The sequence below is a fragment of the Leptonotus elevatus genome, chromosome 7, assembly GCF_054856555.1.
Source record: "Leptonotus elevatus isolate MCC_2025b chromosome 7, RoL_Lele_1.0, whole genome shotgun sequence".
In the NCBI taxonomy this organism is placed as follows: Eukaryota; Metazoa; Chordata; class Actinopteri; order Syngnathiformes; family Syngnathidae; genus Leptonotus; species Leptonotus elevatus.
The window spans coordinates 2,203,254-2,228,015 of NC_141245.1; the positions used below are offsets into that span (position 1 = coordinate 2,203,254).

The 24,762-nt window shown below is 39.9% G+C and overlaps 1 protein-coding gene across 1 annotated transcript in view; it reads left to right on the plus strand.

Annotated features, from left to right (window-relative positions):
• Window positions 1-2,062: 2,062 nt before the first annotated feature.
• akap1b (A kinase (PRKA) anchor protein 1b) overlaps window positions 2,063-24,762 on the plus strand; it is a 47,936-nt gene continuing 25,236 nt past the window's right edge. The window contains exons 1-5 of the mRNA XM_086080529.1: window positions 2,063-2,203; window positions 8,877-10,387; window positions 18,836-18,960; window positions 23,916-24,042; window positions 24,191-24,318. Coding sequence (XP_085936655.1) covers window positions 8,902-10,387; window positions 18,836-18,960; window positions 23,916-24,042; window positions 24,191-24,318 — 1,866 coding nt within the window. The 5' untranslated portion in view covers window positions 2,063-2,203; window positions 8,877-8,901. The remainder of the gene's footprint in view (window positions 2,204-8,876; window positions 10,388-18,835; window positions 18,961-23,915; window positions 24,043-24,190; window positions 24,319-24,762) is intronic.

Below are 24,762 nucleotides of genomic sequence, written 5' to 3' on the forward strand. Positions count from 1 at the left end.
TTTCCCTGTTTGACGGACATGGCGGCTTCCATGCCCGTCAACTCAGGAGAGCCATCAAATTCACGTGCCATGGCCTGGTGCAGAGCTAAGGGATCCGACAACACATCAGCAGGCTGCCGTTCCAGTAATCGATTGACTGCTCGGCTGGATGTCATTCTAATCAAGTACAACTTATCCTCCACGGTTGCCGTTGGGAACCTCTGGAGATGATAGTGGATGTCCTTAAGGAACTCTGATGTGCTGTGGGACCCGCCAGATTTTGGTTCGAACCTGCCAATATTTCAAGCCAGCTAGTCAAAATCATTCCAGGCATCGCCCATGTGTCTTTCCAACGGGGGAGTAGACATGGGTCCACGTTGGAAACTGTCAGCACCGGAGGGTTCCAAGCCTCGTGGTGACGTGTCCACCCGCGGTGCCAGGCCCAAATCAGCGGTGGTCGCAGGTGGCGTCCTCCAGGTGGCTCCAGACTCAGGTGGCAGTTTAAAATTTGGTCAGGCTGACAAGCCAAGTTCTTCCAGGCAAACATGATATCGTTACACATATCGACTAATCCTGCGGCACGAGGTAATTTCGTTCTTTGCGGAGTAACTAAGAACTCTCTTGAGGTTGACATACAGATGACATTCTTTTCTTATCTCTCTCAAAATGGCCCACAGACTGGACATTGCTGACCCCCATTCTAGATCCAACATCATTTTTAAGCCCAATGTAATCTGTTTGACCAGACAAAAGGAGATGGTAATTTATGCAGCTATTTTTCTTATCGTAACTCGTCCACCAAAATGTTTTTTTTTTTTACATCCTTGACAAAAATGCATTAATCGTTGGTAGGCGTGGAATGTAACACTCGTGAAAATTAAGGAAACACTGTAACTGCATTTTTCTCTTTTTCTTTCTCATTTTCCCTTTCTCCCCCTACTTCCTCTTTTTCTCACTTTTCCTCCACCCCAGGCAGTCCCCTTTGCACCAGCTTGCACACACAGAACATGTGAATCGACTGTCAATATAGCGCATTGATTGATTCATATCAGTGCGTGCTGTCGAGTCGCGCCGGGAGTGAAGTCATGCGTCTGACAAATTAGGCCTCGGGAGGACCCAGCCCATTTTGGAAACATCATGTATTATTTGGTATATTTCAGTGGTAGGGAACCCTGGTCCTCGAGAGCCGCTGTCCTGCCTGTTTTCCATGTCTCCCTCCATCAACACACCTGATTGATGAACAAGATCGTTATCAGACTTCTACAGAGCTTGCTGATTAGCTGATCACTTGAGTCAGCTGTGTTTGAGGAGAGAGACATGGAAAACAGGCAGGACAATGGCTCTCAAGGACCAGGGTTCCCTATCCCTGGTATATTTGAACATGATAAGACTGTCTACGCACAATTTTATTTGATAAACCTTTTTATTATACTAGCAAAATTGTATATGTCCAAATTCATGCACCTTCTTCATTGAGTTTTTTTGTATTCATAAAGTAAATTTTCATCATTATCTACACTAAAACATACAATTACTGTAAACTTTATAATTCATTTCTATAATTTTATACTGCTTTTGCTTTGTTTTTCAGCTTCTATATCCTTTATAACCTCCCTGATGTGTTTTGTTGTATACAATGTTTATATTTAATTCCCACACATTATTTTGTATGCTGTTTATTGTTCAAATAAACTTTTTAAGAAAAGAAAAAGAAAAATGGGAGGACCCAGCCTTGTGAATTTGGATACATGCAGGGAGTGAAGCCCAAGTAAGAACCTTACAAGTTCAAGATTGTTTTGACCTCAAAAGATTACCTTTTAATTTAAAAATCACTGCTCTAGATTTTATTCCTGTCTCTAAGGACGAAATGAATGCCTGTAGTTGATCCAGTTTATCAGTACGTTGGCCACATTCAGATATGGCCATTTGGCCATACGAACACGGCTGTTAGCAATTTTGCCATTACCGCAACCTCAGTTATCGCGAGACTATAACGCACGAAACACTAATGAGTGATAAGACATAAACATCGCGAGATTTGAGCAGCTGCTCAATATGCGTTTGTGTGTGTGGTTTTTTTTTTTTTTTTTTTTTTTAAACCTGGCTGGTACTCCTCTGACAGCACGTGGGAGAGAGTCTTGACTTTGTACTGGGACACTTTAAAAAAATCAACGTTTACATCGAGTTGCTGTCATCGTGGCGACATCAAGGGCCTTAAAATACTGTAAGTGAAATCGGTAAATTGCATTCTAACATTTGTGCCACAGAGCAGGTTGTCTGTAGTTAACTGCATGTTCATTTCGCGTGGCTGGGTCATCTACTCACTGCGATGCAGGAGTTTTTGTTGTTTTTAAATGCAACTTTCGTGTTGCTATTATGCATTCCTACATGTACTTAAAACCCACTGGCGTTAGTAAGTCCGTGTCATTGAGCTACTAGCATCATCTTCCAACCTTTCAAAAACTTGCGTAGCTAAGTTAGCCACTCTCACTCTTGTTATATACATAACTTTGCCAAATTCTCCCTCTGTCGTTTGACACAATCATAACATGAGATTATGTCCAGGGCAGAGCCAATGATCCATACATTGCCAATACCACTTGTACAAACGGCTTTCATTTTCGGCAGGCCGGTTAGCAAGCTAATGTCAAGGTCTGGGGCCCGATCGGTAAAAGCGCACTGGTTGAAATGTCCTCTAGTTTACATAGGTCAGCATTTTAGTGCATTTCATAATGTTATGTTTTAGTGAATACGTTCTTTTTGGGGCCAGGACGACACGAAACTGTTCTGAGATGTTATGATATAACCCACGGTCAGATTCGTTGGGCCCAAAAAAAGCACTTTTGCCGTTGTACTTTCTGTAACTAGATTGATGCAACGTTACCGTTAATTCGACTTCATTTATTTGATTGTTTTTATTTTCTAATGAATTACGGCGGTTGCCTGTGAACTTAATGTGTGTCAAACACTGCGGCCTTGCAACGAGACATGCTTTACTGCCAGCAGTGTTGGTTAGCATTAGGTCACAGCTACAAACGTCCGATTTTGTTAAACCACGCTCAACACACAGTACCGTAATTTACTGATTTGTACATAATTGCGCCCACTAAAACTCCAACAAAAATGTCATGCAACGTTGTGAATAGTACGCGTCCGCCGAGTATTTTGATATTCGGGCGTCTGGTGGTCTTAACTTTGTAATCTCTGTTGGCACCCAACGGTTTCATTTGTTTCTTTTTTTAATCAATATTTCTTTTTATCAGCCGTAGAAGGTTGACTGAGTCTGAATTATTGGGGCATATATTTTGTGTATGTGTTGATATGTAAGAAGCCTGTCAAGCTTGAATGAGGAGGAGAAATGGTTGGAGGTTTAATTCAAGGTATGCCCTTTCTTATATCCTTTCAAGGGGAAAGACGTCCCAGTAGTTGTTTCCGTTTCACGCTGTGGTCGTCGATGCTAACTTGTCGGCTAGCTAAGTCATTTAACCACTTGCTAAAAGCACTTATAAACAAACAAAACAGCGAGGAACCAAACGGGACAATTTGACAAATAAAACGTGTCACTGATTTTGAGTTTAACGGTAACGTTCTCGAGGTTGGTGTGACTTTCTTTTGTGTACTGAGCACCAACCGTATCATTCTAGTCGTAGCAGCACAAGGGATTCGATCGGGTTGAAAAATTCGCTCCTTGTTTTGAATGTTAAAAGTAGTTTTAGATATTCAGAATTTAACAGCCCTCTAATAGGCATCTCTTGAATACGAAAACAAATAAAAATGCCTCCCCAGTGTAATAAGTTTTTACCCGTGGAAATTTCTTGTTGGATTGTCAGGTTGTCCTAAATTGGCAATTGGTCAGCACAAGATTAAGTCAAGAAGCTTGATTGCCAGATCTGCTAAATTATGTATGTAGAGATAGAGAATAGGATATTTTGGGTGACGCAAAACTAACACACAAGAAGCAAAACAATGTTCATGAACAGCCTCAAGTATGACTACAAATACAGAAACTGTCAGTTGATTTGGCTGGTTTTAATATTTGTCTTTAGTTGCACGGCCACTATCGAGCTGTATAGTAGGGCTGAGCAATAAATCGTAATTATTTTAGTTGATTAATTCGTCATAAATTAGAAAAGGAGCTAAATTATGAAATTAATTATTTTCAGTTGTAATTTGGCACAAAAGCTGGATGGGTGGTTTACAAGTCTTGCGTTTACAATAGTTTTACTAAGTACTTAATTGTAGGGCTGGGCAATAAATCGAAACAATTCGATTAATCTGCATTTCTTTTTTTAATCGAATCGTTGAAAATTTGCTGAATTGTGAAATCGAATTCTATCTTCTGGTTTATTAACAGCTGTTATGTTACAGCCAAATGTTATTGTAACTTGTAAATTTGCACAAGTGTCAGAATGCTGGATGGGTGGTTTACAAGACATGCTTACAATAGCTACCAACTACTTAATTGTGATATTTAAGCACAAACTATTAAAACTGATTAATAATCAGTATACATTATTGTAGTCTGAATATTTTGCACAGGAATGATAAAAAAAAAAGAAAAAGATACCTTTATATAAATGTTTGTTGGGTTTATTAATTAGCCGTAATCGCCCTGAATGATTTTTTTTTTTTAACCGTATCGCCCAGCCCTACTTAATTGTAACATTAGGTATGAATGTTAAGTTGACGTTAACTGATTTAAAATCACTTAGCATTATGTCTAAGCATTTAGCACAGTTTTTTTTTTTAATGAATCAAACTTTCTATAAATAAATGTTATTTGGGTTTATTAATTCTTTGATTAGAATTGTAATTGTCCAGAATGACTGAGAACCCCCCCCCCCCCCCCAGAAATTATTATTTTTGTCCATATTGCCCATCCCTACTCCAGTTGACTTTTGAGGTCTAAAAAAGTAGGGTGAACAGCGAGTTGAAATGTAAAGGGGCCACTGCTCGACACTTATACAGCAGCCAGCCAACTTTGCCTGTAACCTTGTCCAAGGTTAGGTAGTGTGGGCCACCATTTCCGAGGCATATACTTAACAATATATAGTTGCATATCATAGGTTTTCCTTTTATTGCACTGCTGGTGCCTGATTTTAACAAATCATCCGCAACAAATATAGCTGACACCATTTTAAATTTGCTATATATATTCATAGATTAGGTATTGGATGTGTGAGTGAGTCCAGCGCTGGGGGTGGAGCAAGTGAAGTTGTATGAATATTAATATACTGGGTCTCTGATAATAACAACTAAAATGAACACTTGTATTGGTTTTAAATTTTGTTTTATTTAACCTTTTATCGAAGAAAAAAAATTCTGCTTCACTAGTATGTATAATTTAAAAGTAGCACATTTAACTACACAAACAATGTGATATCCACCTGAAATGAAAAAAAAATCCTTAAAGATGAACTCTTTGACTGCCATAAACGTTATATAACGTTTAGTAAAAACCTACGGAGGGGCGCCGAAGACGTTAAAAGACGTTCACTGTTTTTTTTGTTTCTTTTTTGGAAACGGGTGAAGGAAAGCCTTGGGCAGCTGTGCTGAAAGTATCAAGCAGATCTAGTTAGTATAATGACTCGTTTTGGCCCCTAGATGGCAGCGATGACTCTCTTTGGACAAGATTGGGTGGGCGTCAGTAGAAGACGTGAGGCGGAGCTAGAGTGTTGAGGGGACAATGGCTGATGAAGCAACAATGGCGACTGGTTGCAAACAGCTCACGCTTGAGACGGAAAGCATTGATCAATACTAAAAAGCGCATTGATGTCGACGATGACGATGATGATGATGGTGACTCCGAGCTTGACGCCGAAGTTGGAAGCGTTGACGCGACCGTTATGATCACGTAGTAAGCCTCACCGGCTGGCGATGCTAACGCCGGAAAACGCGGAGCAAAGCCGACCGGGCACTTCTGCACAAGCGGACATTCAATCGGACGATGGAGAGTAGTCGAAAAGCATCGACCAATGCACATTGATGATGATGATGATGGTGACTCCCGAGGTTGACGCCGAAGTTGGAAGCTTTGACGCGCGACGATGGTCACGTCATAAAGCCTCACCGGCTAGCGATGCTAACGCCGGAAAACGCGGAGCAAAGCCGGGCGGACATTCGATCGGACGATGGAGAGTACCCAGAGTCCAATGCATATTCATCGGAGGAGCGGGTACAGTCTGATCACGGAGAAGACACTGGTTCTGGACTACGATGCCACCATGAATGGAGTGGATAAGATGGATCAGAACATCTACCACCCGGTATAGGAACTGAAGGACATGAGGAAGCCAGACGTAACACCACCGTAACGTAACCGTAGCATGATCCTGATAGTAGACTTTATGGCAACACACACTGCAGTATATACTTGCTATTCCCCGGAAAAAACGGCCGGCAAGAAAGTGTAGCGTCTGCACGCGAAGAGGCAATCGCAGTGAAACTAATCTGTTGTGCAAATCCTGTTGCGTCTCCTTGCACGCAGGGGAGTGTTACACAAAAAGAAAAACTGTCGTTGAAACATCCACATAATTGTAAATCGTACCACAGTTGCACACATTTGTAAATTGTTGTGTCAAATTGTTACACTGTTGAATGTAAATAAACGTATTTTGCTATCAAAAAACACTTTTTCATTCTTGGTGGTAGTGTTTTATAGAAGTAAAGCACTATTTAGGTGTTTGTGGCATCATTCATGGACAAAAAGAAGTGTAAAATTCACTAGAGTGCATGAAATAATATCGTTTCACTAAAAGCTTGATTTCTCCGTATTTTGGTCCAAAACAAGCGCATTTGGATGAAACTAACCATTTTCTATTGTTGATTACTGAAGAACGGAATAAGGTAGAAACAAACTTTTTTTTTTCTGATGAAAGATGAGAGTTCAATCTTTCATTTGGTAGTGTTTCCATAGTCCAAACACAATTTTCTGTGGACCTTGAAAGATCAGTCAAAATGCTTAAATCGGCTGGCACTCACAGCATCCCTTTTCTGAAAACGTCTGGCAGTCAAAGAGTTAAAAGTAACTTATTTTTTTGGGGCACTATAATTTAGAACTGCATATTGTAACGAACTATGTTTTATTATTTGTTGCCCTTGAGGGCTTGCAGCAAATATGCCATGTTCAGTTAGAGTCCTGCTAATGTCCGAGCTCATAAACGCAACGGTTGCGAATCGCGAGTGACTGGGAAGAGAGACAGTCCGCGATAGAGCGTGTTCGATATCAACGCAGGCAATACAACATTTTTATTTTGGTTGTTAATAAGGTGAGTTCACTGACTATTGACTCCGTAATCTACAATATGTTAGTGAACCAAACCGAACATTGCGTTACAGCAAACACACACGGTGCTATTGCTACTTTCCAGACATGACTGTCAGAGATGGCATCAGCAGCAACATGCTTCCCCCTCCTTTTAAATACTGATTTATCACTGCCGTGGTGCCATGAAAGTTTGATACCACTTTTTTTTAGACCGATACCGATATTCAAATCTTCAGTACTCACTGATACCAAGTGCATTTCCAAAACATTGGCAGATATTTTTCAAAAAATGACATGTATATCCCAACTACACAAATTTCCATAATATTGAATGAAATTAATGGCTATTATATTTTTCATTTTGCTCATAAAATCATTTTGCATAGAGCATACAATAAAATGACCTTCAGAAATAAGATTAAACAAATAATCCAGTGGCCAGAAAAAGTCCCAATCAAAATATGAGGTTGTCTAACTCTTTAAGGAATACAGTGAAATGCAAATAATTCAATTCAATGCAATAGAGCTTCAAGTAATTTAGTAATATCTACCATGTTAAAAATTCCTCAAGCTGTTTAGGGTGTGATGTTTAATTATATCGTGTTTTGAAATTCATGCTTTTAATTTGGAAGGTTGCTCTGTATAAGAATTAGTATACAAAAAAGCCACATTACAAATGTAATGTAGTGTGTGTGTATAAGAGCTATAATTGCCGTCTGCGAGTGCCATAGACGGCACCGTTCTATTGTTAGCACCGCAGCTCAACGATGTTAACCCATGAGCAGTATTTTATTTTGAAATGGCCTGGTCAGAACCATCAAAAAGCCCAAAACGGTCACAATTTAACGAGGCAATTAAGCGTGAGGCAATTAAGCACCACTAATTTACATGAGCTACAAAAGTATATGAACCACACATATAGGTGATATTACTCACAACAAGAGTAACGCAGAGTGAAATGGCGCTGCTTGAAGTAATGAAGTTAACAAGTGTTACCTCATAAGGAGACACACAGGAAACGAACGAGACAAAACTTACGTTCCCACCAGTCTTTCTGACAGTTCCTGACCGAAAAAGGGCCACAAGTGCAGGGGCCGATACCAGTATCTATATCCATCGCGAGTACCGATACCATGAAATGTGGCCTGGTATCGGTACTCACCCATCCCTAGTATTAAGTATTTTTGGTGAAATGTAACCGACATTTCAGACTCTGTTGCTATCACGGGTTAGCCAAGACATTCCATTACCCATAATGCTTTTGTTTACATCAAAGATGACCAAGATTACCACTATTGCGTATGTGCATCACAGACATGACCTTCAGTAAGTTGGAGAAGCGTTGGCCAAGGCAGTTTTCTATAGAAAAACACAGCGCCAAATAAATAAATACATAAATGACTCGTCGTCGATTGATTTTGATTTTCATCATGACTAATTGACTAATTTTGGAAGTTTTATTCCTCCCACTCCTTTTTTAGGCTATGTTTAATGAAGCACTGACTGGAAATAATGTTTTGGTTGTCTTGTTTATGTTAACCGCTGCCTGAAATAAATTAAATGAGAATGAAAAATGGGGTTTAATTATAATTTAACGCTCTCATCACAAATGTTTTTTTCCCCCCTTCAGGTGTAGCTGCTAGTGTCCTGACGAGATGCCTCTAAGGTTTCGCTCGATTGTGCCCTATACACTGCCTGGAGTCCTTGCACTTATCGGCTGGTGGTGGTACACCTCCCGTAAGAAAGAGCGCCTCATCGGCAATGATGACCCAGATGGGGGTGCAACCAATGCAACCTTGAGATTGTCTCTAACAGTGGGCCGCAATGGTATGGTTGAGAAAGACACTGTATCTACTATAAATAACACAGAACACAACCTGACCTGCAAACATCCAAAGGCCACTAGAAAAGATGAGGAGCATGAAAATATCTTCCAAAATAATGTTGATGATAAAGACACAGCATCCACAATGGGAAAGACTCTTAAAGAGGCAGCTGTTGAGGCGTGTGGAATAGAACTTAAAGTTGATAAACCCGTAGTCTCAACTCTGCCACCATGTGAGCAGGACAATAGTCTCAGTGTGCCACTAAAAGATCGTAGAGACCCGAAGAAAAGCCCAGTGCCCTCCTGTGCTTCAGAGGCAGGCATCGATCTAAAAAGAGAGCTAGCATCTGCTTCTGAAATCACTGTCAAAGACATTGTCTTGCCCCACCAATCCACTACCAAGTCTACCACGACGTCAGTGTGCCTTACTGATGCAGAGCGACCTGAGCCAGAGGGGGAAGTTGCAAAGAACCACAACACTATGACGACACAGGATGATGGTTGTCCAATCGTACCTGTTGAAGTGCAGCAAGTGGCATCATCACAGTTTGAGTCTCGAGATCTACCCATTTCACTGCAAGATTTTAATAAACACATTCTAAGCAGCACCCCCAACTCTCTGGTCCTTACTTCCAAAGCCCATGCTATGTCATCGACACCACAGGACATCCAGGTTCATGAAGAGGATCAGGATCTGGAAGTTTTGGCAGCTGGACTCATAACTGAGGTATTCTCAGCAGCCACCCGGGTCTTTGGTGGCACCAGCTGCCCAATTAGTGACCAAAGTCAGCATTGTCACCATCCTCGATTGCCAAACCACCATCAAACAGGCTGTGACGAATTCCAAAACAAAGAACAAGGGATGCCCAATGGGTCTTTTAATGCCTCTGTATGGGAATCTATAGAGGGTAATGAATTGGTGCAGATAAACAATACACAAAAAGACCCCAGGCCAAAACTGTCTCACCAAGTAGCAGACAGTGCACCACTACTAAGCAACAAACTGAAAGGTGATGAATCAGCTACACAGACTGAGGACTCTGCTTGCAGCACCTGTCACTCTGAGGATGGCATTGGCAACAAGACTTACCAACACAGTCTGATTGACAGCAAAATGGATGTCTTCCAGATTACAGACTTGTCAGAAAAAGAAGCAACACAACCCCGATCATTGAGTGACACACCCATAGAGGAAATTATTTTTTCTTTGACGGAAGATAACTCAGTGGATGCTGTGTGTGGTGCAAAGATACTCGATGGAATGGGCCTAAGGAATGGACCTCAGGGATGTGACGTGGAAACAGACCAGTCTGGAGGTGAGTTGCGCGTTTGTGTGTCAGTTGGATCAAAGTGAAATATACCATAGAATCTTTGAGGTGAAACACTTTCCCTTCAGTCAAGTTGTGTAGGCAGTGTTTTAAAAGGAACACCGACTGTAATGACAAGTTTGCTCTATATCATAGGTGTCAAACTCCGGTCCTCGAGGGCCTTGGATGTTTCCCTTTTCCAACACAGCTGATATATGATCAGCTCATCAGCAAGCTCTGCATAAGCCTGATAACGATCCTGCTGATTGGAATCAGCTTCTGTTGGAAGAGGGAAACCTGCAGGACTGCGGCCCTCGAGAACCGGAGTTTGACACCTATGCTCTATATTATTTATTTGGTTGTTACTAACATAACAGATTAATTTTTCAAAAATAATTTCCAGTTTAACTCATTCACTCCCAGCCATTATTACTGAAGCAACCCCCTTCGCTCCCGGCTGTTTTACTAGATTTTAACTGATTTTGCAAGGCCCACAGACAGAATATTGTGTTCTATTGCTATAAAAACATGGAACCTACCAAAAGAAAGATTAGTCTTCTTTCATTAGGAAAAAATATATTTCTATCCGTTTCTGTTTTGCAGCAATTAGCATAAGAATATAGATACGTTTCATCATTATTCTCAAATCTGTTTAGAACTGTGCGTAAATGAGCTTGTTTGCAACATGGCCCTGGTTGATCTATTCTACTCTGCTGCCACCTGCTTGCCGTTTTTGTAATTACTACAATTGCTTAACCCGTTCTCTGTAAAATACGTCTTTGGGACATTTAAAACTAGTGATGCACCGAAAATGTTCGTTCGAAATTGGCAAAAATATGTATTTTCTGTATTCGGGCGAAAAAATATGACCGAAAGAGGATGTTGTGATGCAAGCGAGAGAAAAAAAAAAAAGCTGCACGGAAGCGTCTGTTTGAATTAAACACCAAAAACGCGGGGGCATTTGTTGGTACCGAGCTACCGGCAGCTTCATTGTGCACACCGGCGAAGGAGAGGGTTGCTTGGTAAACTGTCAAAAAAGAGAGTGCTGCCAAGTACTGCACTACAGGTGAGCCACTCTTTCTCCTGCAGCGCCTTTTTTTTCTTCTTTTTTTTCTTTTTCTTCTTTGAGATCCCCTTGGGCGCTTCTACTTTTTCACTTGCATTCTGTTGGCCGTGCTAAATACTTTAGCTAATGTTAGCACTATTGCTATCAAAAGTTTTAAACAAGTAAACATGTACCACTATCTCCGGGTGGCGACAGACCTGTACAGGACGCCGTGTGTGACTTTGCAGTCTGTTCCCAAATCCGATTGGCTGGTGCGAATACATTTATTTATTTTTATACATTGGTGAATGTGCCGATTTTTAAGTGCGCTGCACCGTGTCCCGCTCCAAATAGCCTACAAATGCGTCATCCGCACCGCACGTATCCGTGCCCGCCAGTGCAAAGTACTGTACATTGACTATAAAGTGCAATTCCACCGCCAGAAAATGCTCAGTTGCTCACCCCGCGTTTGGTGTTTAATGTACCATTCGCCATAAAATTATTTATATCTTGTTTTGTAAAAATGCCCGTGCTAAATAGGCCTAAATATTTTACAATAATATTAGTGTGTGTGAGAGAGAGAAAGCTCTTTCTCGGGGCTGTGGCTATATTTACAATTAACAAGTCAATTCAAAGGCTGCGTTCAGACTGCAGGCATATCTGATTCCTCCACAAATGTGATTATTATTATTATTATTATTTTTTTTAAATAAAACAAATGTTTTTGTTTTAATTTATTTTCATTTTTATTTATTTAATTTATTTTTTATTTTGTAGGCCTTACTGTCCACACTGTTGTTAGCAAGTGTCCAAATCTGATCTGGCTCTGATATTGTTGACCCATCTGACAGGTTGCTGTAGTGACGGCGTCGAACGGAGGTGTCGCCCAGCATGTGTAGTGTTTGACGTTTACCGCTCCCTACTGCCCAGTGCTCTACACTTTTGCACTGGTAGAACTGGTGTTACCAACTTTTTCAGTTGGTCGCATCACACAGGTTTTGGTTGCACTTTAAAAAAATTATTAAAAAATTCCCCCCGGGAGATACAGCATGACCATATTTGCTTAAACTTGCTCTGCTAGATAAGTTCTCGTAGTATCTGTGAGTTTACCAACTCTGGAGAATAAATCTTGTACCAAGCCCGTTTATTACCACTGCAGGGGTTCGAACCAATCATCAGTCTGGATGGGCTAAAAATCAGGTTTTGGCTGGCAGTTTGAACAAGGCCAAAGAGATGTTAATTTGGACTTGGCACACACCTGCCAGCATTTAAAGTGCTCTCATTAACTCTAAAGTTAATTAGTTGTAGGTTTTTCCTGACATTTTTATTGTCGCACAAGCCATTTCAAAAAACATTAGAGGGTTGTCATTGTTCAGTCAGGACAAGGCCACAAAATAATTTCTGAGTCATTAAATATCCCATGAAACACAAAAACAGTCATCACCAACAGGAGAAAATATGGCAACATTACCAAGAACTCAACGTCCCTCCAACATTGCATTTTCCCTGACCAGTTTTACATTTGCCTTTTTTTTCCTCAAAGTGGCTGGCAGCAACATTGAAGGAGCTGCAAGAATTTCTGGCAATTACTCGCTGTTTTTTGTGTGACAATAGCCCGTCTTCTAAACATGTCTGGGCCATGGTCTAAGGACTTACCAAGCCTTATCTTACAAAGAAATGACTTCACACAATACATTCCATTCTTTTCCTTTTTTTTGTTTATAAAAGAGAAATATCATATCAACGTTGTTGAACTGGAGGCTTATTTCACAATAAAAATAAAAATAAATCATATGTAAATTATAATCTAAAATGTTGCATTTTGCTATTGTGTATCTGTTGTAGTCATTCATCAACCACTTTTGAAACATGTTACAAATGTACCAAGTCAAATGAGTCAAGCCAGTAATATTTGAATGGAAAACCTTTAAATATGGGGATTACAGTTAAGGTGATGTTATTTCTCTGAGCCAACTAAATTCAAACGTCATGAAGGGTTTGAACATGATTAACGCATTGTCCTTTTACTGTTTAGTTCAGTGGTGTAGTCCAGGGTATACGCACTTCTTATTTAGTCAATCTTGAGTATACCCACTTCTAAGACTTGCTTCTTCCACCAAAACAAAAAGATTAAAATGTATGTTAACAAGTAAGTTCCGGTCAGTGCGTGTGTGCGTGTGCGTGGCATTCAGTAATGTCAGGGAAGGCGTAAACGCACGCCGCATATGCTAAAGCAAACTTCTAAATAAAGCTGACTAAATAATACATTGACACCAATGAAACAGCTTTCGCGGATTTTACTTTGAAGTCTGCCTGCATGGTCACGCCAGCTTGACTATTTCCTTTTTTGGCTTGCATTATCGATGTTTTATTTAAATTGCCTATTTTCTACCGCCATTATCATAATGCCAGCCAGAAAGTATATTAAATAGCTAATTTAGAGCTTAAAATTACAAAGACATTGTTTGTACAGGTCAAGTGAACTTGGAGTTTAGTTTTTCTCCACTTATGCTCTACTTTCCCAAACGTACTCTGTAAACTGAATTCTCACGATATTTGTGAGTTCACAAACTCCTGAGAATCCATCTTGTACCGAGCCTGCGTATTTTCACCAATGTAAACCACTGATGGTTTGGACCAGTCACCAAGCAATATTGTGTTTGGGGGTGGGATATGTGGCTGTGACGAAAACAAAAAGCAGCGAAGCCGGGGGGAACTAACAAACCAAACGTGGCGACATGGTGGACCGTGGACGACTGCGTAGAGTCGCGGATGCTGCAATAAATTTTCGTTCGCGCAGAATTATCCACAGTTTCCTTTTTAAAGAACAGCGAGAAGTGCTTTGTACATTTTTAGCTAGTAAAGATATTTGTTTATTCGTGTTTTTTAAAAAAATTTTTTTACGACGACTATGACAGTCGTATCCGTTGCCGTGATTGGTCAAAACAAAAGTTTGGTAGATGTGCATTTTCCAGTCAGCTTGAAGTATTGTACAGAATGTCCAACCTTTCCCAAGCAAATCACAGTGGAGAATCTGGAGTCCCAGATTGATATTGTGGAGAACTCGCTTGAGTGAATCACAATTATCAATATAACCATTGCCAGGCTCCTACTTTCCTGCATTTCGATTTAATAGTCAGAAGTCTTTATTCTCATAGTGCACCTCAAAGGTGTTTCAATCCAACAAGTAGTTGATTTAATAGGAACAACAGCATCCAGGACGTTTGAAATATTCCAGGTGAACTTATCCAGAAGTTTTAACAATGGTCTCCGCATTTACAGTTTGTGACACAGCCATGATTTACATGGATTTAGTGTTTGCGTTCTCATTTCTGTATATCTTTTTTTTATAGAAACAGTGGTTGCCAGAAATTTTGGGATTATTTGTAGTTCAAATAACACACAGAAGTTATCAGCGATAACCAAATCCTTGATTTCAACAAATTAAACTTCAACATCTTTAGAGTTAATTAGGTCAAGAATGTGACCTTGAGTGTGTGCGATAGACCAAAAGTATCAATATAGAAAGTAACTTTATATTTTTAATCAACTTTTTTTTTGCCTGCCAAATTTGAAGAGCACCTGTTAATTTGTTCTAGATTTAATTTTGAGGTGGTTTTCCACATTTGTTTTTTATCCACTGCATGCTCTTATCATCCTCTTTTTATAATCAATTACTTGCATAATAAATAAAAAAAGACCCCAATATTTTGACCTGAACAAATATGCAGAACGTCATACACAAACATCTATTAAATGGTTTACTTTAATGCAGTTGTGTATTGCTCAAACACAACTTGAGCTGCCTTTAACGTAACTATCCACTGTCATGCTAAAAGATTCGCAGTCAGAATTAAGTGTTTAATCTGCTTTAATACATGATTAATGTAATTAATGAAGTGAGTTGACGCTTTAACTTTGACGGCACTAATTTTTATCCAAATTGTTGTGAACATGAATGTTTGTTTTCTGTCATGTCCAAAAAGTCGTCAGTGCCGATTGCCGACAGCATTTCTTAATTTCTCCTCCCTAAATGTTCTCTCTTTCTTTAAATGATTACAAATAATGGCTTTTTCCTAGACTGAGATATTCAACCGAAATTAGTCACCCAGTAAAATATTTTACAGCAATGCACCATTTATCAAAAACTAGCCAGCTATTCAGTGAAATGGTTCATTTCAACTCTTCCCTGGAAAAAAATCGTCGATTTATGTTGAGCGATTAGGAGTACTTTTTAGGGATATTTTACACAGGTACAGTAGCGGCCTATTTTGGGCAGTCACGTGATCATCTTGACGTATCACGTTGTGTAAACATGCATAGAATCACATGGCTTCAAAAGACTACAAAGGAATTATTGCGTCCCACATTGGATGATGCGGCATCTTGTGCGCGTTTTGTTTTGACCAATCACAGGGTGATAGGAGAGAGAAAAAATGCACCAACATCTTTACCAGATAAAAATGCACAAAGCACCTCTCGCTATTCAACAAGGAAACGGTGAGTAATTCTGCAAGAACTGAATTAATTGCAGCGTTTATTCGTCTGTTGGTTTTGTTTGTTTCCCCCGGTGTCGGCACTTCCTGTTTTCATTACAGCTGCATGTCCCACCCTAAACAACGCCTGATTGGTCTGACGTAAAAAAAAGGTATGTTGTGAACGTATCAGCGGGAGCAGTACAAGATGTATTTGTAAACAAATACCGCAAGAATTCAGCTTGCTGGCAAGGTTACCCACCCACGGAAGGACATGAAGCCTGCAAGTACGTGCGCTCAAATAAACTCTTAGTTGTTATTTTTTCCATTTTCTTGGAGTCTGAGTTGGAGTTTGTGCCGTGGGGGACAAAATGGAAATCTTTTTGAAATTAATTAAAGAAGCAAATATTAATGCAATTTTAGGTGGAAAACGGCAAAGAAACGCAACGGTTTATCAAGAATTACAAAAGCAAACTCGTACAGCGCAGTCACTTCCTGTTGTTCTTCTTTTAAGTTACTGGTGGACCCCATCTCTATGGGTGGCGGAGTACCCTCTCAATAGTCGCAAAAGAAGAACAGATGGAAACTGGTATAAGTCGCATGTCTGTTTTGCACATTTTCAGTAAATTTGCTTAAAATACCGAAACAATTGGATGGAAACCTAACTACTGATGTCATCTTCAGTTGACAGCAAGTGGCAAAATGGCCGCCCCCTGAGATGGATAAATATGGCTGGATTTTGCTGCATGAATCGTATTCCACAAATAGGCGTGGGTGATATGGCCTAAAAATTATATCGCAATTTTTCAACGAAATTTGCGGTCATGATATTTTTGACGATAATGGTAATAATTACTGAACAATAGATTTGTGATTGGTGCTTTGGATAATAGAACTTTTATTGCAGCACAATATTTAAGCCACCTTTTTACAACAATTGAAATGTAAACAAAGTGCAACCGTAATGGAATGGAAATAAAAACAGGCCAGGTGGTGTTTAACCTGCAAGGTCTAATTGTAACATAACTGCTTCAAGTACATAAAGCACATTTACTTGGCAAATACAAAGAAAACACAAACCTTCAGAAGTCAGTGGCAAATTGCATGAGTCAAGAAAGTCCATTATTTTCTCCCGTGTGGTTGATCCTCGTAGAGGCAAAAAAAAAAAAGGTACGGTAGCAGCCAGTCTGTGGCGTCATGCTCTGTACATCGCAGGCAAGTGTATTGTTGAAAAATGTTTTCCCCTGCGATTGTTTAGGCAGTGGTTATTTTTGCAGCAACCGTCCTGTGAGTGTTATTTTGCCGTGAATGTCTCTGATTGGTCTATAAGAGGCGTGAGAAAATGCCGTGATTGCTTGTAGACATTACTAGTGGGTATGAATAACGCAAATGTGCATGTTTACGCCGCTGCGCAACAGCAACGCGCACGCAGTCTCATCGAAAGCACGTAAGCTTAGCGGCCGGTTAGCATTACAGTCGCATCAACTATGAGTAGTTACCGGCCACGGTATAATAATTATCTTGGCCAAATAATACGCGACCGCTTCAGTATTATCCAATCACCGTCTGTTTTTTTCCATAAGCATTACATCTAATCAAGAGTGCTCCAGTAATAATGAACTTTTGTTCACGCCAAACATGAGCTGTTCACATGTCCTCCTCGCATGTCTTTAGCCTGCGCATTCTCTTAACTTTAAAGGCAACAGTTGTACTGCACAATTTGCAAACGATTGTATTTTTTTGCATCATATTTGACCTCTTCTAACCAAACAGCCTCCACAGGACGAAGGTAGCTCGCTCCCACTTTGCCTTTGCCTACAGAACTGGCTGCAGCTCACAGCCTTACACGCTTCGACATTGTTTTTATGCAGCAGCGAACGACGCATCTACGTCCAAATAGACACAGGCGTATGATGTTACGCATTACGTCAAGTCAATTTCGAATTTATATCACCCAAAAAAATACACTGGTAATATCATAGAAGGTATATGGAACATCCTTATCCACAAATGTAATATTAATCAGAATGTCGTGTTTAGACATTTCTCCGACGACGGTGTTTGTTTAAAAACAAGATTCCGGAAATTATATATAGCACAAGTGTCCTCTTTATTTTATACTTGCGTTGTGCTTTGATTCTTTATTTGTACGTTTGTGTGTTGTGTTGTATGCGTTCCTGTTGGGGCTCCTTGTCCAGGTCATGTTTGTAAATTAATTAGTTCTCCAACATTTTTACCTGTTTAAATAAAAAGACTAGTGAGATCACATATAACATATTATTGTCAAGAAAAAGATTGACTTCCTCTTTAACTCATTCACTTCCCAGCCATTTTCACTAAAACAAACCCCTTCACTCCCAGGTGTTATACTGGTTTTTAACTGATTTTGCAAGACCCACAGAATATTGTGTTCTATTGCTATAAAAACATGACCACAAGAAAGAGTAGTCTCTTCTTTCATCAGGAAAAAAAAGTATATTTCTATCAGTTTCCATTTTGCAGCAATTAGCTTTAGAATATAGCTAAGTTTCATCCTTATTCAAAAATATATTTAGAATTCTGAGTAATTGAGGGTTTTTTCAACATGGTCCTGGTTCATTTCCTATCCTCTGCTGGTAGTTTGTGTTATAACTACCATTTCTTCAACTGTTCTTTGCAGTTGAGAGGCTGCATCAAAGCCTTCTGTATGCTCAAGCATTAAAAACATATAAATACGTCTTTGGGACATTTAAAATAGAACATATTTATAAGTTTTGGTTAATGAGTTAAGCATGCTCATAGCATAGCTTTATAGCAGGACGTCACACTTGTATTCTTGGTGTTTTTAAAATATTCCATACAACTATGTTATTGGATTCTTATGGTCTTGTTAACTGGCTCAGTGTTTGTTTATGCTGCTGGAGAGAGTGATGATTGTACCTATCTCTTTCTGTCTAGGATCTGATGTGAACAGTATGGACTCTGTGGACAGTGGCTGCACTATGGGCGCGAGAGAAAGTCATAGTAACAATGTGTCCTCTTCAAGCTCTGATCTTGTCATCTGGGAAATTGAAGTGCCAAAGGTGAGGCATTGCAAGTATTAGGCGTGTACATGACTCTACTGCCAATTCAACACTTTTTTTAGTGTACAATCTGTTCCAGAGATTGTCACAAATATTCCTTTAAAATTTAAGGAACACTCACAGCAGGCAATGTGTGCTGTTTGGGACTAGGGATGCTCCGATCAGGGTTTTATGCTGCCAAAACGGATACCGATCTTCTATGAGTAAGATCAGCCGATACCGATACGATTCCGATCACATTATCTGTATTTTTTCCCCCAATTTATTTATGGTGAGTGAGTGCCATTGGCTATATTATCTGGGGGGGAGGGGGGAGAACTATCACCATATAATCACCTTTATTTTAGACAAAAACAATTTTTACTTCTACAAGAGAATTACTACAAAGCACTTGCTGGCTCAACTACAGTATTCAGGAAAAACAACAACTGAAAAACTGACATTTACCCGCTTTTAGTAACACAATCTTACATGGGCCGGACAGGAACTCGGGCGTCTGCATCAAGGTAGCTCCGGTGTATTTCAAAATAAAACAGTTTGGGAACTCGATTTTTAGGACGGAAGCTGCATCAAGGTAGCTCCGGTGTATTTCAAAATAAAACAGTTTGGGAACTCGATTTTTAGGACGGAAGCTAGCTAACTACATGAGTCGGACACTTAAAAGACAAAATAAATTAAAAATGACAAAATAACGCTATTTAAACACAAAACGTACTTACCCATGGTAGAAGTCCCAGAAATAATGTCCAAAAAGCATATCAATGTGACGACAGGCAAGCGTGGCTATTGTTTACCAGTAGCACTCTATATATACGGTTGTTATTGCGTGAACTCAATTGTCCAGCGTGAACCCCAGGGAATCTTGTGGTTTCACGGGTGCAGGTTTCCCGACACGTACAGCTCTCGCAACGCACTCTGTGTGAATTGCAGTCCGTACAGATGCCGTACAGAAACCGCTCCGCAGTCTGTGGGAATTCATCGCTCTTGAGCAGACTACATGTTTATGTCTGTGTTGCCGCGTGCGTACGGGGCTGCGGGCCGCCCGCTGTTGGGATGGAAGAGTTCAACTTCCCGCAAATGCCCTGAGTCTGGTGTCAGGCCATGCAGGCTGAAAAGCATGACCTGCAGATGATCGGATTTTTGATTGTGAATGAAAGGCTTTGATCAAATATTCCGATCACGTACTTTTTCCATGAACATCGGCCGATCATGATCGGTGGCCAAATGATCTGAGCATCCCTACTTGGGACCATTGGTACCTAAAGTTTGTTTGACAAGTATGAGTGGTCCAATTCTGACTGAGTGCATACTCACCCCTGACTCCAACATGCTTAATGAGTTGTGCTTTGGCCTGGCATGATTGTTTGATTTGTATTAATCTCAAATGAGCACCGCAATAAAAACATGACAGAGAAAAGAAAAAGGCACAATATGATAAGATGCAAGTTTGAGAAGGGGCAGAAGGAAGCGAAGCTTATCAAGTTTACCCCCCCCCCCTTTACATTATAATAAATTCAAGGTCCATACAAAAATAAAAAATCCATACATTTTAGAAGATTAAGTGCAAACCTTGTAAACAAAACACAAATCTGCTTTACAAAAGTATACATCTATATTTACATAGATTTTGCTTGTTGTGCCAAAGCCTTGTAACTAAAAAATTTTCACTTTTCAGGAGACCCCCAAAACAACACGTTTTATCAACCATTCACATTGCATCGTCAAAGAGAACAAGACATTTTCAACACTGGTCAATAACTGGTAAAAATGACACGCACACATGTGGACTGAGCAAATGTATACATTTCTGAAAAAATATGAAATTTACCAAACTGATATACGAGGTTTTGGCCCGACGCTAGCGATTAAGTACCGTATAGTACAAACACAGATACATACATACATACATACATACATACATACATACATACATACATACATACATACACAGTAGACTTATGCTTAGCCACAAATCGCCCATTATATAATCAGTGTGATCACTTCTCTACCTAATCATTGACTGCCCCTTTCGATAATAGAAATAGAAAGTTTAGAACTAATGCAGAATGTCCAAGTTTTACTTTGGCAGCATATTATTCATGTGATTGTTCTTCTCACCAATTAATGATAAATGCCTCCTAGGACCATAGAAAATGACTGCTACAACACAAATTCAGGAAGGTTTTAATCAGAGTTCATCATCATAAAGCTGTGGCACATGCAAAACAGTCCAAAGTCTGAACGAGTGCAGAGGTAGAGGTGTATGTGTGCATTGGGGCAGGGAAGGGGGGAAAGTTTAGTTAGGTTGAAGCCTATTTTAGAACTGCCCCGGTATGTTTACCAAGTTGACCACATTGTGCACTCAGTTTTATGAATCCGTTTTGGTCTCATCCTGATTTGCTTTGTGTAAGGCCACGATTTGTAATGATTAGGGATGCAACGGTTCTTTGTCTTAGACCAAACTGTTGGGTCCGCCCTGCAGGGGCCAATAAGCCCTTACGGGCCGTGGGTTTTCGGTTCTGCAACAAATTTTGTATTGACGCTTTACACGCCACTGTGTGTGCGTGCCTGTCCAGTGTCCACAAGCGGAGGCAGCCTGCTGCAGAAAAGCCCTTCCCGTGAGCTAATGTCCAATCACTGTTACGGTTCCGCCCACTCACACAGAACAGAAGCGGAAAAACAAAATGTCAAGCGCAGAGCGGCGGAGTTGACAGACCAAAGTTTGAATAAGCGGTGTGGAATAATTTCGGCCTCGTTATGGAATAGAACGACGAGGGAGTGCAAACAGAAATATAAATTTTACTGTCTGTAAACGTTGCTTGAAACATGTCCCATACGTTAACCCATTTTGACTGGGAGCGTTTCAACCACCGAGCCGGGAAAGCGGACGAGTCACCCTACCCTGACCAACCCTCGGTCCCCCAGCCGATGAAATGCATCAGAACACATGTGAAGGCAAAGCAGACCCGTGGGAGCCATGAAACAAATGATGGTAATAGAAGGCGCGCTGAATGGTCAACCGGCACAACTGGCTCAAAGCACCCGCAGCGCGCTGTCCAACATCACCATCCACCCCACAACTCCCTTGAATCCGCACCAGCCATTGACGCCCAAACAAAACTCCAGGAAATGCCACAAGGTCCACGCCACCTCCACGTCGTGCACACTCCGATGCACCCCATCAACCAAAAGACAGAGGAAATCAAAACAAAACAAATGACACATTCGATTCCACATTACTTACAGTATTCGCACAATTTAATGTTGAATATCAACTTGTCGCCATTCAATTTCAATGGGACTGACAATTCCCACTTCCATGCATACAACTTCTCATCATTACCAGCTCGCTGATACTGCTCAGTGGCGCATTTGGTAAAGTGCAGTGTCCAGTAACCAGGAGGGAAGTCCCGGGTTTGAATCCCACTTCTGACTGTACATTGCAAATATATCCATGGCAATTATGCCAAGGGATATAAATGTATACCAACTGACTATCATATCAGTAAATGCATTATAATTTCACTGAAATAATTTAAACGCATGTGTCCCCATTCAGTATTAGCTTTCAGCATAATACGACACTTTTCAAATTAGCCATGAGTTTGGAGAAGCCAAGTTAGGTCAGTGGTTAGAGAAATTGCCTCCCACCACTGAGGACCTGGGTTCAAACCCCGCTTGGACCACATTTTAGTACATTCGATGGTTCAATACCAATTGACTATCATATCAGAAAATGGTTTATAATTTCTCTGAAATGATTAAATACCACCTTAGACAGATTGCAGTTCAAGTTTTCTTTTTATTCATTTGTCATTTAACTAAAAATATATATTTTTTTGATTTTAAATAATTTATCTTTCCATTTCCTTCATAAGCATTCAGCTTAGCTTCCAGCATTCCCACATAATTTCTGCAGAAATTGCACTTAGTATTATTATTATTTTGTATACATATTTTATACTACTGTATAATGTTAAAACTGTTGTTGCACAATGCAGTTTTTGCTAACTAGCAAAATAAAGAGAATTTTGGGGGGGAAAATAGTTATCTTTACGCACAAATCACGTACCGTGGCCCAAAAAAACAAGGTCCGGACCGCACCTTAGGCTACCTGTACCGTTGCACCCCTAGTAATACAGGATAGCAGCAGTAATTAATTGGCACCGGTTCCATATGATTTGTCTTAATTTGTAACTTATTTGATAGTCAATGGCCAAACAGTCTGGAATTTTTAATCCTAAAGTAGATTCTGAAAGCCAGTTTTGCCAGTATCAGATTTAATGTTATTATTTTTTTTAATCATTAATACTTTGAGATTAAATGACTATTACAGAATGCAGTGCTAATGTACACCAGGCCTCAGCTCCCGGAATGCACTTATTTACTTTTTATTCAATTTGTCAAATACAAGCAATGTGTTTGGCTCGGATATGTGGTTGTTCACAGTAATTGTTTATGATTCTCTAATCTTTCATGTTGGTCGTAGAGCAAAAGTTAAATTACCACCCTGACAGCATGTTAAATTGTAATTATGGAATACAATGTCTTTTTTTTTTTTGTTGTCTTTTTTTTTTTTTTTTTTTTTTAACTGTCACAACTTAAAAGAATTGTAAAACAAAATAAATTTTATTAAATGAAAGATGTGGATAATTAAATCATTTGTCACTGTATACATTGTCGAACAACATTTAATAAAAGTGTTCAGTAGCTCCCAAAGGTATTTATTTGCCGATTATTATATATTTTTTATTATTATTTGCATGTTGTCACTTGTGATAACAGTTGAACTGGAAATTTTTGTTTGAGAGGCAAATTTTTTTTTTACCTTTTGCATGTGATCATTTCCTTCTGACCATTGATGGCACATTTCTGAAAGGACTCTAAATACTCTGCTTACAACGTTCATGTAAAATGTGAATGATGTGCGTTTTCTGGCTGTCTTCTGGTTTCAGCTTCTGGTTGGGCGATTAATTGGGAAGCAAGGAAGATATGTGAGTTTTCTGAAGCAGACCTCTGGTGCAAAGATATACATCTCAACCCTGCCTTACACACAGGAGTTCCAAATCTGTCACATAGAGGGTGAGTTGTGTGGACAGTCTCATTTTCCATAGATTCTGGTTTTGAAAAGGGAATTGACTAGCTGAAAGAATCTAGCTCACAAGTGATGAGCACAAGTTTATTTTTTATCACAATTGCTGTTGACTCTTCATGTTTGATGTCTTCTCAGGCATGCAACAGCAAGTTGACAAAGCCCTGTCTCTGATTGGGAAGAAGTTCAAAGATATGGATTTGACCAACCTTTATGCTCCACCACCACCACCGCTCACATTGCCGTCACTCCCCATGACTTCATGGGTAAGGCTGACTTTATTTGACTTCTATAGACAGTACCTTTCATTCGATTATATACTGCATAGTCTCAGTGGACATGAATGGTGAGATGACGAGAATTCAAAATGTTCCCCTCCAAAGTCAAACGGTTATCATCATAAAAGCTTCAACTGTGCAAGCAGTTGTTTAAAGTGACATGTTTGGCTTGTGTAAAACGTTCACTGGGCCCGGTTGTTCAAAACTGTTATATCTTTAACCACTGGTTAAGTAGATTTAACCGACCGGTAACTTTCACGGCACCGTTATCTTGTTCAAAACGCTGTTAACGTTGACCGGCTGTTAAAGGGAACTCATTCACTCCCAGCCATTTTCACTGAAGCAACCCCCTTTGCTCCTGTCGGTTTTACTGAATTTTGACTGATTTTGCAAAGCCCACAGAATATTCTGTTATATTGCTATAAAAACAAG